The sequence below is a fragment of the Mytilus californianus genome, unplaced genomic scaffold (assembly GCF_021869535.1).
Source record: "Mytilus californianus isolate M0D057914Y unplaced genomic scaffold, xbMytCali1.0.p SCAF_6, whole genome shotgun sequence".
In the NCBI taxonomy this organism is placed as follows: Eukaryota; Metazoa; Mollusca; class Bivalvia; order Mytilida; family Mytilidae; genus Mytilus; species Mytilus californianus.
Window position 1 is genome coordinate 24,988,756 of NW_026262712.1, and position 16,782 is coordinate 25,005,537.

At 36.1% G+C, this 16,782-nt stretch overlaps 1 protein-coding gene across 1 annotated transcript in view; it reads right to left on the bottom strand.

Moving 5' to 3' along the window:
* Positions 1 to 16,017: 16,017 nt before the first annotated feature.
* LOC127705557 (uncharacterized) overlaps positions 16,018 to 16,782 on the bottom strand; it is an 80,832-nt gene continuing 80,067 nt past the window's right edge. The window contains exon 20 of the mRNA XM_052209883.1: positions 16,018 to 16,178. Coding sequence (XP_052065843.1) covers positions 16,018 to 16,178 — 161 coding nt within the window. The remainder of the gene's footprint in view (positions 16,179 to 16,782) is intronic.

The following is a 16,782-nucleotide window of genomic DNA, read 5'->3' on the forward strand; positions in this document are numbered from 1 at the left end:
TGTCAGATTGTTAAACTTATAATTTATACTTTAAACATGATTAACTTAAGACATTTTAAGGTATCTACAATTTTTTTTTAAAGTTTTAAGATTATCATTCTATGGAGTTTAAACAAAAATCCATTCCCTCTTCTTTTTTTTTTCTTCCTAAAGGGCAAGTAGTGAATGGTAATTTTCCAACATGAGCTATGTTTGAAAAATTTGCCACTATCTACATGGAAGAAAAATAAGATGCCATCAGCTCGAATCATCTTGATAAAATTAAACAGAAAGATCCTTAAGATCTCCTTGAAGATGAAAACCAGCCTATCAATTAATAATTAAATGATCTGTGTTTGATATACTAAAAAACGGAAGATTTATATGCAAAATTTAAAATGGTCTATGTTTTGAAAAACATAGAATTGATTCTTGTACTCAGTAAACCCTGATCCTAATATCTGATATGAATTAACTCATAACCAAAACCAAAATAAAAAAATTATTAGAAAATGAAATAAAATGCTCTGCTAGGGCGCAGCTTGATATGACCGCAGAGGTCGAACCCGGAACAGTTGGGGCAAGTATGGACACAACATTCAAGCTTGATACAGCACTGAATTTGTATTGTAATTAAATATTTGACACAGCATAGGTTTCTGACACAGAATGAATGTGGTCTAAGAACTTAAAATGTTTTAATTTACCTATTCAAACCATATCATTATCATTTGCTTTTATATATAAATCAGAAATAACCAATTTAAAATGGAAAATTTTAAAGAAAAAAAAGGAAAAAAAAAATCCCCCACCCCAAATTTTTTGAACCCCCTTATGATTAATCACCCCCAATCTCAATCCCAGCCTTCCCTTTGTGGTATGGTACCTTGCAGTACAATTTCAGAGAGATCCATACACTTGAACACAAGTTATTGTCTGGAAACTAGAAAAATGCTTGTTTTTTGGCCCCTTTTTGGCCCTAAATTCCTAAACGTTTAGGGCAATTACCCCCAAACTCAAACCCAGCTTTCCCTTTGTGGTATGGTACCTTGCAGTACAATTTCAGAGAGATCCATACACTTGAACACAAGTTATTGTCTGGAAACTAGAAAAATGCTTATTTTTGGCCCCTTTTCGGCCCCTTATTCCTAAACGTTTAAGGCAATTACCCCCAAACTCAATTCCAGCTTTCCCTTTGTGGTATGGTACCTTGCAGTACAATTTCAGAGAGATCCATACACTTGAACACAAGTTATTGTCTGGAAACTAGAAAAATGCTTATTTTTGGCCCCTTTTTGGCCCCTTATTCCTAAACGTTTAGGGCAATTACCCCCAAACTCAAACCCAGCTTTCCCTTTGTGAAATGGAACCTTGCAGTACAATTTCATAAAGATCCATACACTTACACACAATTTATTGTCATGAAACTAGAAAAATGCTTGTTTTTTGGCCCCTTTATGGCCCCTAATTCCTAAAATTTTGAGGGAATTAACCCCAAAATCAATCCTAGTCTTCCCTTTGTGGTATGGTACCTTGCAGTACAATTTCAGAGAGATCCATACACTTGAACACAAGTTATTGTCTGGAAACTAGAAAAATGCTTATTTTTGGCCCCTTTTCGGCCCCTTATTCCTAAACGTTTAGGGCAATTACCCCCAAACTCAATTCCAGCTTTCCCTTTGTGATATGGAACCTTGTAGTACAATGTCAGAGAGATCCATACACTTACACACAAGTTATTGTCATGAAACTAGAAAAATGCTTGTTTTTTGCCCTTTTTTGGCCCCTTATTCCAAAAATTTGGAGGAAATTACCCCCAAAATCAACCCCACCATTCCCTTTGTGATATGGAACCTTGTGGTACAATGTCAGAGAGATCCATACACTAACACACAAGTTATGTCTGGAAGTTACAAAAATGCTTATTTTTGGCCCCTTTTTGGCCCCTAATTCCTTAACTGTTGGTACCATAACCCCCAAAATCAATCCCCACCTTCCTTTTGTGGTATTGATCCTTATGGTAAAATTTCATAGAGATCCAAAGAGATCCATTCACCTAAAGTTAGAGTGCGAAAACCAATGTGTCTTCGGACAACGCCAACGTCATACTAATATACGACCGCAAAATATGTTTGCGCTCGTATAAAAAATCATTTTTTTCTGTGATAAAATGCAAAAAAAAAAAATCTTTATGATGAAAGAAAAAAAAAGATGATGGCATGTAGTACAGTTGAAAGGCCATAATGGCAGACAGCTGGCAGGTGGAACAGTTAATAAACAATGGTTACAAATGACATCAGATTGTTAAAGTGACAAAAAATTGCTACAGATGACAGCAAGAAGTACAGTTGGCACACCATGGTGAAAAAAAATACAGCTTGCAAAAAGATGTTTACAGATATCAGTAGACGATACAGTTGGCAAACAATGGATGCACATGGCAGATGACAGAACATTTGACAGACTACGGTAATAAATATCAGCATATGGTACAGTAGACAGACGATTATCACAAACACATAAGACGGTTCAGTTGACAATCAATCGTTACAGAGGGCAGCAGAATTAACAGTGGAGAAATTATTCTTACACATGGCAGCAAATAGTAGACTTGACAACAAATAGTTACAGATGGCGATATGTGGTAAGGTTGACAGACAATAGTTACAGCTGATGGTAGACGACAGACCATGGTGAAAGACTGCCGGCAGGTGGTATAGTTGACTAAAGATGGATACAGTTATCAAGCAGATGTACAGGTGACAAATAAAATGACGGTGACAGATTGCAGTAGTTGGTACATTTAACAAACGATGGTCACAGATGACAGCAAATGGAACAGATGGTAGCAAATGGAACAGATAAATGCAGATAGTCTCAGATGGTAGCAAATGGGACATATAATAGCAGATGATAGCAGAATTGACAAGTGATGGTTACAGACAGATGGTGCAGTTGACAGACAATGGTAACGGATGGAGCTAATGGTACAGTGAACAGTCGATATCAACAGCTGACAACCGATGGTAACAGATGGTAGCACATGGGAGAGTTGACACAAATGTAAAATCACAAACTCCAAGGAAAATTTAAAACAGAAAGTTCGTCAATAATTGGCAAAATCAAAAGCTCAAAAACACCAAATGAATGGAAACCAACTTCTTTATAAAAGAATGACCTTATCAACAACAAATTATCTTCTCATTGAAACACACGAATATAGTGGTGCAAAGGGAGAAAAATTTTCGGATGGCACTGAACAAAGTACTATAAATTGGAGATAACTCAATTGAAGATAAATGAAATGATTAGTTTATATGCAGGTTCAGGTGTAATACCAATAAAATCATAATACGTCACATCTGGTTGCATACGAAAAAAGGTTGAAAAAAAATATTCCCTTGAATTTAACAGTTAAAGGAAATTAATCCTACATTTCATTGTAGTAAAAAATTTCTGAGTCATGATCATATATCTTGGGTGTTTCAAATCACCATTATTTTTTATTTGGTGTTTCTATAGAATATTTTGGAAACTTGAGGTTACATAGTTACTAAAGCTTGTACACAGTTAAAGAAGAGATGAAAATTTTATTGGTTAACTTCCAATGATGGTTATTTTCTTATAAGCAATGAAATGTTCTGTGAAATTTTGTCTACAGTACTGCACAGGATAAAACTTTATACTCATTCCAAGTATTTCTGTATTTGAAAAAAAGATAAATTCTGCACAATTTTTAAAAAAGTGCAAAGTTAACAAAGACTATTAGGGGAAAATCAGTGGTGGTATTACACCTTCAGTGTTAAAGGACAACAGATGTGGCTTCTAGGACAAGTTGTCAAGGTTTTGACAATGAGAAAAAATGAGAATTTAAATAAACAGTGTGCTTTCAGAGAATAGTACAGCAGTTAATATTTCACAGCATTCAGATGTTTTGATAGATTTGATGGAAGGTGCTTGCAATCAAAATTTTACAAAATTAAAAGATTTAACCACAAACGACACCAAGTCTCCTGCAGAAGTTTGTTCTATAACTGAAAGTTCCATGCATTCAATTGTCTTACCTTCAAGTGATGGTTACTGATGAGAACAGATGGTACAGTTCATAGCCAATGATAAAAGATGGTAGGAGATGGTACAGTTGATAAACGATAGTTACAGATGACAAACGATGGTTACAGATAACAGCAGATAGAACAGTTGACAAACAATGGATACAAATTGCAGTGGACAGCAGAGTTAACATACAACGTTTATAAATATCAGCAGATGTGACAGTACACAGACGACTGTTACAAACATCAGAAGATGGTATAGTTGACAAGCAATCGTTATTGAGAGCAGCAGAATCAACAGTGGACAAATGATTGTTACAGATGGTAGAAAATGGTACACTTGACAAAAATTGGTTACAGATGGCTATATGTTGTAAGGTTGACAGACGACAGTTACAGCTGATGGCATATGGAAAAATGTGAATTTGTAGATTGATTAAATGAAAACAAAACATAATATTTAATTGATCCACTTGAATTTTTAGATTGGGTAAATGAAAACAAAACATTACAAGATGAAGACAATATGAAGTGGAAGGACAATGGTTGGAAACAGTTGAATATGCTAAAGGATTATAAACTTCCAAATGGTGCTGACGTGGTGCTAACACAATACCAGAAGTGTTGAACTTTGTCTAGATCTCCTAATGGTAAGACATGCTTGTATTTTAGAAAAGAACTTACAGACAACACAATGATAACAAATTATAGCCAGATAAGCTAAAAACATGCAGTGATGCTCACATTCTTTGAAAGCTGTTGAACGGCGGATTATACACCTACTTGCAAGATGCATACTAGACAAATCACCATGAAAAATAGTGTTAAGACAGTTTAATTGGCTGGTGGGATAGCTTACACACCATGACAACAGATGGCTGGCAGGTGGCATAGGTGACAGACCACAATAGCCGTTGCACTTGCAGATGGTACTGGTGACAAATCATGATGACAACAATGGCCTGATGAGAGATTGCAGCTGGCAGATGACTATTCATGACAAACCACAGGCATTTGATAGAAGTGATATATACTAGGATAAGAGGCTCAATGGCATCTGTTACAGGAGAGAGGTTATGATGAAATTTTGCTAACAGGTGGCAAAGATAACAGACCATTAAGACCAATGACAGGCGTAACATACTGTTGTGATCATTCCTTATTGAACTACATAAAGTAAATTAGAAAATTGCGAAATTAAATAGTCATGAAGTGGACTATAAAGGGTAAAAGGCAAAATAAAGTATAGCCGAAAATAAGTTGGTTTACAGTACATCCTAATGTGTTGAATCCCAAGTGATACAGAAATTGCAATCAAGACATGTTGCTTCCAGGTGCACAGATAACTGATCGTTGCAAACCACATTCATTGGATAGAGGTGACAGATTAACGAAAACCGATAGAATGGCAAATGATGCAGGAGAGAGGCAATGATGACAAATTGCTGACAGGTGGCACAGATAACTGATCATTACAAACCACATTCATTTGATAGAGGTGACAGAATAATGAAAACCGGTAGAACGACAACTGATACAGGGGAGAGGCTGTGATGACACACTGCTGACGGGTGGCATAGCTAATAGATCATGACAAACCACAGACATTTAAAATAGTTGGCGGTATATAATAAACAATTGGGCAACTGATACTGGAGAGGCAATAATGACACATTGCAGACAGGTGGCATAGGCTACAGATCATGAAAAACAGCAGACATTTGAAAAAGTTGGCAAACTTTAATGAACAATTGAATGGCAAACTGATACAGGAGAGGGGCAATGATGACACACTGCTGACAGGTGGCACATATAACTGATCATGACAAACCACAGACATATGATATAAAGGTGACAGACTATAAATGAACAAAATGAATAGAAACTAATACATAAGGGAGGCAATGATGAAATATTATTGACAGGTGGCAAAGATCACATATCATTTTGACAAACGACAAGCATATGATAGTGATGATATACTAGAATATCAGGTTGAAAGGCAATTTTCACAGGAGAGAAGCATTGGTGTCATATTGCTGACAAGTGTCAAAGATAACAGACCAAAACTATGATCAACAATAGGCATGTAATAGAGGTAATAAACTGATGATACTTTGAATGGCAACTGATACACTGGAAATGCAATGAAGACATATTGGTGACAGGTGGCAAAGATAACAGGCCATGATGGCAGTAGACGGTAATGTTGACAAATGATGGTTAAATAGGGTCGTAGATATCTCAGTCGACAAACAATGAATACAGATGGCAGTAGATGGTACTGTTGACAGATGATGGTTACATATGGCAAAAGAAGGTACAGTTGACAAACATTGGTTACAGATAGCAGTAGATGGTACTGTTGCCAAACGATGGTTACAGATGGTAGTAGACAGACGATGCTTACAGTTGGTAGTAGATGGAACAGTTGTCAAACGATGGTTACAGATGGTAGTAGATGGTATAGCTGACAAACGATGGTTACAGTTGGAAGTAGATGGTACAGTTCACAAACGATGGTTACTGATGGTAGTAGATGGAACAGTTGATAAACGATGGTTACAGATGGTAGTAGAGAGTACAGGTGACAAACGATGGTTACAGATGGTAGTAGATGGTACAGTAGACAGACGATGGTTACAGTTGGTAGTAGATGGTATAGTTGACAAACGATGGTTACAGATGGTAGTAGATGGTACAGTTCACAATCGATGGTTACAGATGGAAGTAGATGGGATAGTTGACAGACGATGGTTACAGATGGAAGTAGATGGAACAGTTGTCAAACGATGGTTACAGATGGTAGTAGATAGTACAGTTGACAAACGATGGTTACAGATGGAAGTAGATGGTACAATTGACAGACGATGGTTTCAGATGGTAGTAGATGGTACAGTTGACAAACGATGGTTACAGATGGTAGAAGATGGTACAGTTGACAAACGATGGTTACAGATGGTAGTAGATGGTACAGTTGACAGACGACGGTTACAGTTGGTAGTAGATGGTATAGTTGACAAACGATGGTTACAGATGGTAGTAGATGGTACAGTTCACAAACGATGGTTACAGATGGTAGTAGAAAGTAAAGTTGACAAACGATAGTTACAGATGGTATTAAATGGTATAGTTGACAAACGATGGTTACAGATGGTAGTAGATGGTATAGTTGACAAACGATGTTCACAGATGAAGTAGATGGTACAGTTAACAAACCATGGTGACAGATGGTAGTAGATGGTATAGTTGACAAACGATGGTGATAAATGGTAGTAGATGGTATAGTTGACAAACGATTGTTACAGATGGTAGTATATGGTACAGTTGACTGGCGATGGTTACAGATGGTAGTAGATGGTACAGTTGACAAACGATTGTTACAGATGATAGTAGATGGAACAGTTGATAAACGATGGTTATAGATGGTAGTAGATGGTACAGTTGACAAACGATGATTACAGATGGTAGTAGATGGTGCAGTTGACAGACGATGGTTACAGATGTTAGTAGATGGTACAGTTGACAAACGATGGTTACAGATGGTAGAAGATGGTACAGTTGACAAACGATGGTTGCAGATGGTAGTAGATAATACAGTTGACAAACGATGGTTACAGATAGTAGTAGATGGTACAGTTGACAAACGATGGTTACAGATGATAGTAGATGGTACAGTTGACAAACGAAGGTTACAGATGGTAGTAGACGGTACAGTTGACAAACGATGGTTACAGATGGTAGTAGCAGGTACAGTTGACAAACGATTGTTACAGTTCGTAGTAGATGGTATAGTTAACAAACGATTGTTACAGATGGTAGTAGATGATACAGTTGACAAAGGATGGTGACAGATGATAGAAGATGATACAGATGACAGACGATGGTGACAGATGGTAGTAGATGGAACAGTTGACAAACGATGGTTACAGATGGAAGTAGATGGTACAGTTGACAAACAATGGTTACAGATGGTAGAAGATGGTACAGTTGACAGGCGATGGTTGCAGGTGGTAGTAGATGGTACAGTTGACAAACGATGGCGACAGATGGTAGTAGATGGTACAGTTGACAAACGATTATGACAGATGATAGGAGATGGTACAGTTGACAAAGGATGGTTACATATGGTAGTAGATGGTACAGTTGACAAACGATTATGACAGATGATAGTAGATGGTACAGTTGACAAAGGATGGTTACAGATGGTAGTAGAGAGTACAGGTGACAAACGATGGTTACAGATGGTAGTAGATGGTACAGTAGGCAGACGACGGTTACAGATGGTAGTAGATGGTACAGTAGACAGACGATGGTTACAGTTGGTAGTAGATGGTATAGTTGACAAACGATGGTTACAGATGGTAGTAGATGGTACAGTTCACAAACGATGGTTACAGATGGTAATAGATGGGATAGTTGACAGACGATGGTTACAGATGGAAGTAGATGGAACAGTTGACAGACGATGGTTACAGTTGGTAGTAGATGAAACAGTTGTCAAACGATGGTTACAGATGGTAGTAGATAGTACAGTTGACAAACGATGGTGACAGATGGAAGTAGATGGTACAGTTGACAAACGATGGTTACAGATGGTAGTATATAGTACAGTTGACAAACGATGGTTGCAGGTGGTAGTAGAAAGTAAAGTTGACAAACGATAGTTACAGATGGTATTATATGGTATAGTTGGCAAACGAAGGTTACAGATGGTAGTAGATGGTATAGTTGACAAACGATGGTGACAGATGGACGTAGATGGTATAGTTGACAAACGAGGGTGACAAATGGTAGTAGATGGTATAGTTGACAAACGATTGTTACATTTGGTAGTAGATGGGATAGTTGACAAACGATGGTTACAGATGGTAGTAGATGGTACAGTTGACTGGCAATGGTTACAGATGGTAGTAGATGGTACAGTTGACAAACGATTGTTACAGATGATAGTAGATGGAACAGTTGACAAACGATGGTGACAGATGGTAGTAGATGGAACAGTTGAAAAACGATGGTTACAGATGGAAGTAGATGGTACAGTTGACAAACGATGGTTACAGATGGTAGTAGATGGTACATTTGACAAACGATGGTTACAGATGGTAGAAGACGGTACAGTTGACAAACGATGGTTACAGATGGTAGTAGATGGTACAGTTGACAAATGATGGTTACAGTTGGTAGTAGATGGTATAGTTGACAAACGATGATTACAGATGGTAGTAGATGGTACAGTTCACAAACGATGGTTACAGATGGCAGTAGAAAGTAAAGTTGACAAACGATAGTTACAGATGGTATTAGATGGTATAGTTGACAAACGATGGTTACAGATGGTAGTAGATGGTATAGTTGACAAACGATGTTCACAGATGAAGTAGATGGTACAGTTAACAAACCATGGTGACAGATGGTAGTAGATGGTATAGTTGACAAACGATGGTGACAAATGGTAGTAGATGGTATAGTTGACAACCGATTGTTACAGATGGTAGTAGATGGTACAGTTGACTGGCGATGGTTACAGATGGTAGTAGATGGTACAGTTGACAAACGATTGTTACAGATGATAGTAGATGGTACAGTTGACAAACGATTGTTACAGATGATAGTAGATGGAACAGTTGACAAACGATGGTTACAGATGGTAGTAGATGGTACAGTTGACAATCGATGATTACAGATGGTAGTAGATGGTGCAGTTGACAGACGATGGTTACAGATGGTAGTAGATGGTACAGTTGACAAACGATGGTTACAGATGGTAGAAGATGGTACAGTTGACAAACGATGGTTGCAGATGGTAGTAGATTATACAGTTGACAAACGATGGTTACAGACGGTAGTAGATGGTACAGTTCACAAACGATGGTTACAGATGGAAGTAGATGGGATAGTTGACAGACAATGGTTACAGATGATAGTAGATGGTACAGTTGACAAACGATGGTTACAGATGGTAGAAGATGGTACAGTTGACAAACGATGATTGCAGATGGTAGTAGATTATACAGTTGACAAACGATGGTGACAAATGGTAGTAGATGGTATAGTTGACAAACGATTGTTACAGATGGTAGTAGATGGTACAGTTGACTGGCGATGGTTACAGATGGTAGTAGATGGTACAGTTGACAAACGATTGTTACAGATGATAGTAGATGGAACAGTTGACAAACGATGGTTACAGATGGTAGTAGATGGAACAGTTGATAAACGATGGTTACAGATGGTAGTAGAGAGTACAGGTGACAAACGATGGTTACAGATGGTAGTAGATGGTACAGTAGACAGACGACGGTTACAGATGGTAGTAGATGGTACAGTAGACAGACGATGGTTACAGTTGGTAGTAGATGGTATAGTTGACAAACGATGGTTACAGATGGTAGTAGATGGTACAGTTCACAAACGATGGTTACAGATGGAAGTAGATGGGATAGTTGACAGACGATGGTTACAAATGGAAGTAGATGGAACAGTAGTCAAACGATGGTTACAGATGGTAGTAGATAGTAGTTGACAAACGATGGTTACAGATGGAAGTAGATGGTACAGTTGACAAACGATGGTTACAGATGATAGTAGATGGTACAGTTGACAAACGAAGGTTACAGATGGTAGTAGATTGTACAGTTGACAAACGATGGTTACTGATGGTAGTAGCAGGTACAGTTGACAAACGATTGTTACAGTTCGTAGTAGATGGTATAGTTAATAAACGATTGTTACAGATGGTATTAGATGATACAGTTGACAAAGGATGGTGACAGATGATAGTAGATGATACAGATGACAGACGATGGTGACAGATGGTAGTAGATGGAACAGTTGACAAACGATGGTTACAGATGGAAGTAGATGGTACAGTTGACAAACAATGGTTAGAGATGGTAGAAGATGGTACAGTTGACAGGCGATGGTTGCAGGTGGTAGTAGATGGTACAGTTGACAAACGATGGCGACAGATGGTAGTAGATGGTACAGTTGACAAACGATTATGACAGATGATAGTAGATGGTACAGTTGACAAACGATGGTTACATATGGAAGTAGATGGTACAGGTAACAGACGATGTGTACAGATGGTAGTAGATGGTACAGTTGACAGGCGATAATTGCAGGTGGTTGTAGATGGTACAGTTGACAAACGATGGTGACAGATGGTAGTAGATGGTACAGTTGACAAACGATGGTTACAGATGGTAGTAGATGGTACAGTTGACAAACGATGGTTACAGATGGTAGTAGATAGTATAGTTGACAAACGATGGTTACAGATGGTAGTAGATAGTACAGTTAACAAATGATGGTTACAGATGGTAGTAGATGGAACAGCTGACAAACGATGGTTACAGATGGTAGTAGATGGAACAGTTGACAAACGATTGTTACAGATGGTAGGATGAGGAACAGTCTACAGGTACACCATATCTCTATGTCCGGCTGAGGAACAGTCTACAGGTACACCATATCTCTGCGTCAGGCTGAGGAACAGTCTACAGGTACACCAAATCTCTGTGTCAGGCTGAGGAACAGTCTACAGGTGAATGAAATCTCTGTGTTAGGCTGAGGAACAGTCTACAGATACACCAAATCTCTGTGTCATGCTGAGGAACAGTCTACAGGTAAACCAAATCTCTGTGTCATGCTAACGGACAGTGTACAGATACACCATATCTCTGTCAGGCGGAGGAACAGTCTACAGGTACACCATATATCTGTGTAAGGCTTAAGAACAGTCTACAGGTACACCATATCTCTGTTTCATGCTGAGGAATTGAGGATATGAATTTCTGGTAAAAAGGTCATCATTAAAGCATAATACAGGCCAATAATTATTAAATATTTTTAAAAGTTGGAACAAGGGAAAGGTTCATAGTGTACTGATTTTTATTTGAATCTAAGTCGCAATAAATGCATTTATGTCTTCTAAACATATTACATGTGTTATGCTTTGATATAAAACAAGTATTTTGGTCATTTTGTAAATGGTTTTTGAAGACCCAGAATATATAGAGTGCATGCGAATACAAACTAAATAGTTCAAAACACAGTGTTTGTCAATTTTGACATATCAAACTTTAGATTGTATCAAAATTTAAGGCGAAGTGTACGTAATCAACTACTCCACAGATTTTTTAAAAATTTTACATGTGGATTCTGCTTGTAAAAATACATCAGAAAATAAAATAAAAAAAGGGGGTAACCGTTTTCGTTTTTCAGATACAAGCTGTTGAAATTAACAGCATGATACGCCAAAAATACAAAGGATATATAGGGAAAATCATAAAAATCGGCAGATATTTTTTACTTTATCAAGATTTTCTAATTCGTTGGTCCACAGAATTTTTTTAAAAATCGAAATGTGATTCAAAAATGAACGATGAATATATTGGTGCAAAGAAAGTCCTTAGCAACCGTGCTAGTTTTCAAGCTATATCGTCTGGAAGTTTCATTTTTAGCGGAAAAAATAAAAAAATATTCGGCGACGTTATTGATGTCTACTGTAACGTCGTCATAAATTCTAATATATAACGCTATTATACCGTACAGTGTCGTAACAAAAATCGTGTGTATAACCCATTTTCCTAATTTTTGCAAATGCTCAAGCGTAATCGAATTGATAAGGAAATAAACTGACTAATTTTCAAGGATATTTCTGCTGCCAAAAAAAAATAAAAAAATTGGCAAATAAATATACTGCAAGTGAAATAAAGTTACTTTATAGACTCCATCTTTTCTAAATAAGACAGGGTTCCACATCTTTTTGGCAATGTTTGTATTGTTCTAATAATTATGAATCAAATATCGAGTTTGAAATTGCCCCGGTTAGCACAGCGTTGACCGAATGATTCGATAGATAAAAAATAAAAGGATAGGGAGTAAATGTACATGGGACAAAATCGCACACAATGTATAGAAAAAGAATTATCAATGAACAGGGCTTTTATTCCTGTTCTTCATCTTGACAGTTGATGTAGGGTCTTCAACAATAAACGAATCATTCATACCATACAACAAGGTCAAGACGGCCCCTAGCGTCGACTTATGCGGTACTATTGATAAAAATAAACCACAGTTCACCTTCTTGCTCCCCACCCGCCTCTAAGTGCCAACTTGTGCGATGCTTGTGTGCGACGGTTCTCCAGTCGAAAGCACCAGAGATACAAGAAAAGTGCAGTAATTTTGAAAGACATCGATCGCCGCTAAAATATGCTTTAAAGTTACACATGTCGGGAGCGGTCAATGAATTAAATTATTTATAATTACGGGCGAGGTTTTTCAACTATTTGTCATACATTGCCCCAAAAAAGACCAATATATTCGAAACAACAAATGATAGACAATACATATAAAACTAAACAACAAATGATAGACAGAACGGGACACATCGAAATATATGTAAGAAAACCTAAAAAAAATATATATATATTAAAAAATTCGGTTATAATATTGAGGTCGCGTATAGAAGTCTTTTTTTAAATCTTATTTCTGGATGTTCGTATTTGAAAGAAGTAAATATAATTTTCTGCATCTTTTAATCCTCACCATTTCCGATGCTATTAAGGTATTGCGTGCAAAACCCATTATTTTTGTCAGGTTCACACACCTGCATGTGACACAACTCTGCAATTTTATTTTAAAAGTTCCTGTCTCAATCGCTTTCCTTTTTTCTTCACCTACACGACAAAGCATGATGTAATGTTTGATGGAGTTTCAGTAACAAAGGAAATAATTTCTTGTCCCTTTTTGTTAAATATCAACATGTACGACTCCCAAAAAATAAGAAAACTGCATCTGAATATTATCTTGAGAATTTGTATGGCTGTAATAAGGTCAAAAGAAGAACCCGCATATGAATTTCAGCCAAATAAAACAGATCGGAGTTTTTTTATATAACTTCCCGTAGCACAGATCATTCCCAGTGTTATGCCTTAGCATTGTGTATATTGTAATGCAGCTATTGCATTGTATAGTGTAATTCAAAAGCTTTGTGTATAGTGATATGCTATAAATGTACTGATGTAATGCTATAAATTTACGGATGTAATGCATGTACAAGGGCGATGTTATGAGAATGTATCAGTATGATGCTAGAAATTGTTCCTAGTGCAATGCAAGGTGATTGTTCATAATGTAATGCTATACGAGTTTAACTTGTGTATAGTGCCATTCAAGTTTTTTTTATATCATATAAAAATAAGGAGATGTGGTATGATTGCAAAAGAGACAACTATCGGTAGATCAGATGGGTTTTTTTTTTCTGTGAGTCCGTACTGGTCATGGTTCAAATTCTCTTTTGTTTTAAAAATATTTTACCAAATATCATTCAATATACAACAAAATGCCTAAAACTTGAAGTTTAAAGACTGAACTATCGACAAATTTAGTGTCGTCAAGTATATTAAACATTGTTGGGAATTTTTTCAAGAAAGTAAGGCCCGTGACCCCTATTACTTAAAAGTTTCCCCTATATAAACAAAATGAAATACCCCAAACTTAATTTCAATGTATTATGACGGAAAAATAAGGTCCGTGATCCCAAGTTTTTATATTGAAATTTGAAATTACATTGACTGAAAAGTCTTTTACAGAAGTTTACGAATAATCTATCGTCGAACATTTAGACACCCTAGCTACCTTACTGAATGAAGTGGATGTAAGCAATTATTAGATAGGCAACCATACAGCCTTCAACAATAAGAAAAATCCATACCGTATAGTCTGTTATAAAAGGCCCCGACATTGTAACATTATTTTCTTCGCCCTTCCCCCTTCTTCCCCTACCTTATACTCTTATACTCTATTCTATCATAATCTTCAATTGAGACTTGAGAAGAAAAATTGTACTTCAAAATTGTATTCACTTCTTCTGAATGATACCTTAAAGCACAACAAAAGAATACAAATTTTGCAATCCCTTCCAAATTAGAATTTGATAAAGTAAAAACAACATGTTCTATTTTTATCATACATGCGTAGTTTCAGTTTCAACCATGGTTCTAAATTTAGATTCTACTTTCCCCAAAAATTGCGGACGGAATAGAAGACACCTGTTTATTTTCTGCACATTGAGAACTGAGATTTGGATGACATAGATTTTACTTATTCCGAGATAAATGTGATAGTGCTCAATTCTAAGTTTCTGTGTAATGTCTTGTGGATGGAATCTGATTATCTTTTTTGGCTATGTTCTTCGACTTATAAATGTTATAAGGACTTATAAATGTTGCACTATAGTGCCGTAGTGGTCGATAACCCCTTTGTATCTTTTATACTTTTAACATAAATGAAATCATCCTTAAATTTTCAATTTGCATAAAAAACGGGACATGCCAACGTCTTTCTAGTTCAACATACAAATTCACATGCAATATAATTATTCGTTACCTACAATTTTACGCTACACTGTGAATTTCATTAAAAACTATTGTTTTTCAAAAAATATTGTGGGTCAATTTTGGTTTGATTTTAACGAGTTTGATACGACTAGAAGCAGAACTGTCACTGGTTTATTTGTTTATTTGTTTATTTGGTTATAGTTTTGTTGTTTAGGCGTTTTTACTTTCTGTTTAAATAAACACTGAGTCGTATTGTGTACCTGTTCCTGCCTGTCTAAAACAAAAACAGTGGCAATAGAGTCAGACTAACTCACAAGAGGATACTCAGATTTCTGATTGAAGATGTTGGAGTCATTCTGATAATTTCTTTGAAGTTTTGAGATGGCACAGGAATACTTGTCACAGTTTTGATTCATGATAGACCACACGAAGTCATTTGTCTTTCATGTGCCCATTTTTCCTTTCTTTGAGTAGGGGAGATAACTCGCGTAACTAACGATGCACGGTGTTTATCCCAAATTCCGCTAGAGGCGTGCAATTACGTATACTTCGCCTTAATGAATAAGTTATCTTATTGTATTTATTGAATTATCATTATCATTAAATATCTCATTAGTAGTTTAAATAAACATACCTTAACAGTAAAATTTCTTTTTCCTCTCCTCATATATTCCTCTGAACCTTTTTCTTTCATTAAATATTTTTGATTTGATAATATCTCTCCTTGTCAAAAAGTCAGTCTCTTGGGCCATTACACTTGGATGTAACTCCATAAATATTTTTATGTCCTTAAAACCTGGATAAAATATCACGTTTGTATTAATAAAAAAATAAAATTGAAACTATTTTAAGGATAGTGGTCTCTTCTTCTTGGGTTTTCTTAAAATAACAATATACATATTGGGAATTCACTTTTGTAAAAAAAAGTTAAAGAAGCAAAAGAAATGATTTCAGTTTTCCAATTGTGAACTTTCCATTAGTATGAAAAACAAGCAGCTCTATAGATATTGGAAGGAAAAATGGTGCTTTTTTTTTTTTAAATTTGAGGTCAAAGTTCGGTAATTCAGATTTTCATTAGTGTTAAAAAAATTTCACGGGGGGTTATAAAAAGTCAGAAAATAATGTCTGAATTGTGAAATAGGCAAGAAATTACTCCTTTAATGAAAACTTAAATAATAGTAATTCATTTTTGATTCATTTCCAACTACTGTAAATTCAGAAATTATTGCGTGCATTTATTATTGCGATTTTGTCATTTTAGACTAAATGGGATTTGAATTTTTGCTATATTGAGAAAAATCCTGTTTAATTCATATAAAAAATTTCAAAATGAGAGTTTAAATTTTTGCGATTATAACCCTGTCGCATTTTTCGCAATAATTTCTGAATTTACAGTAAAT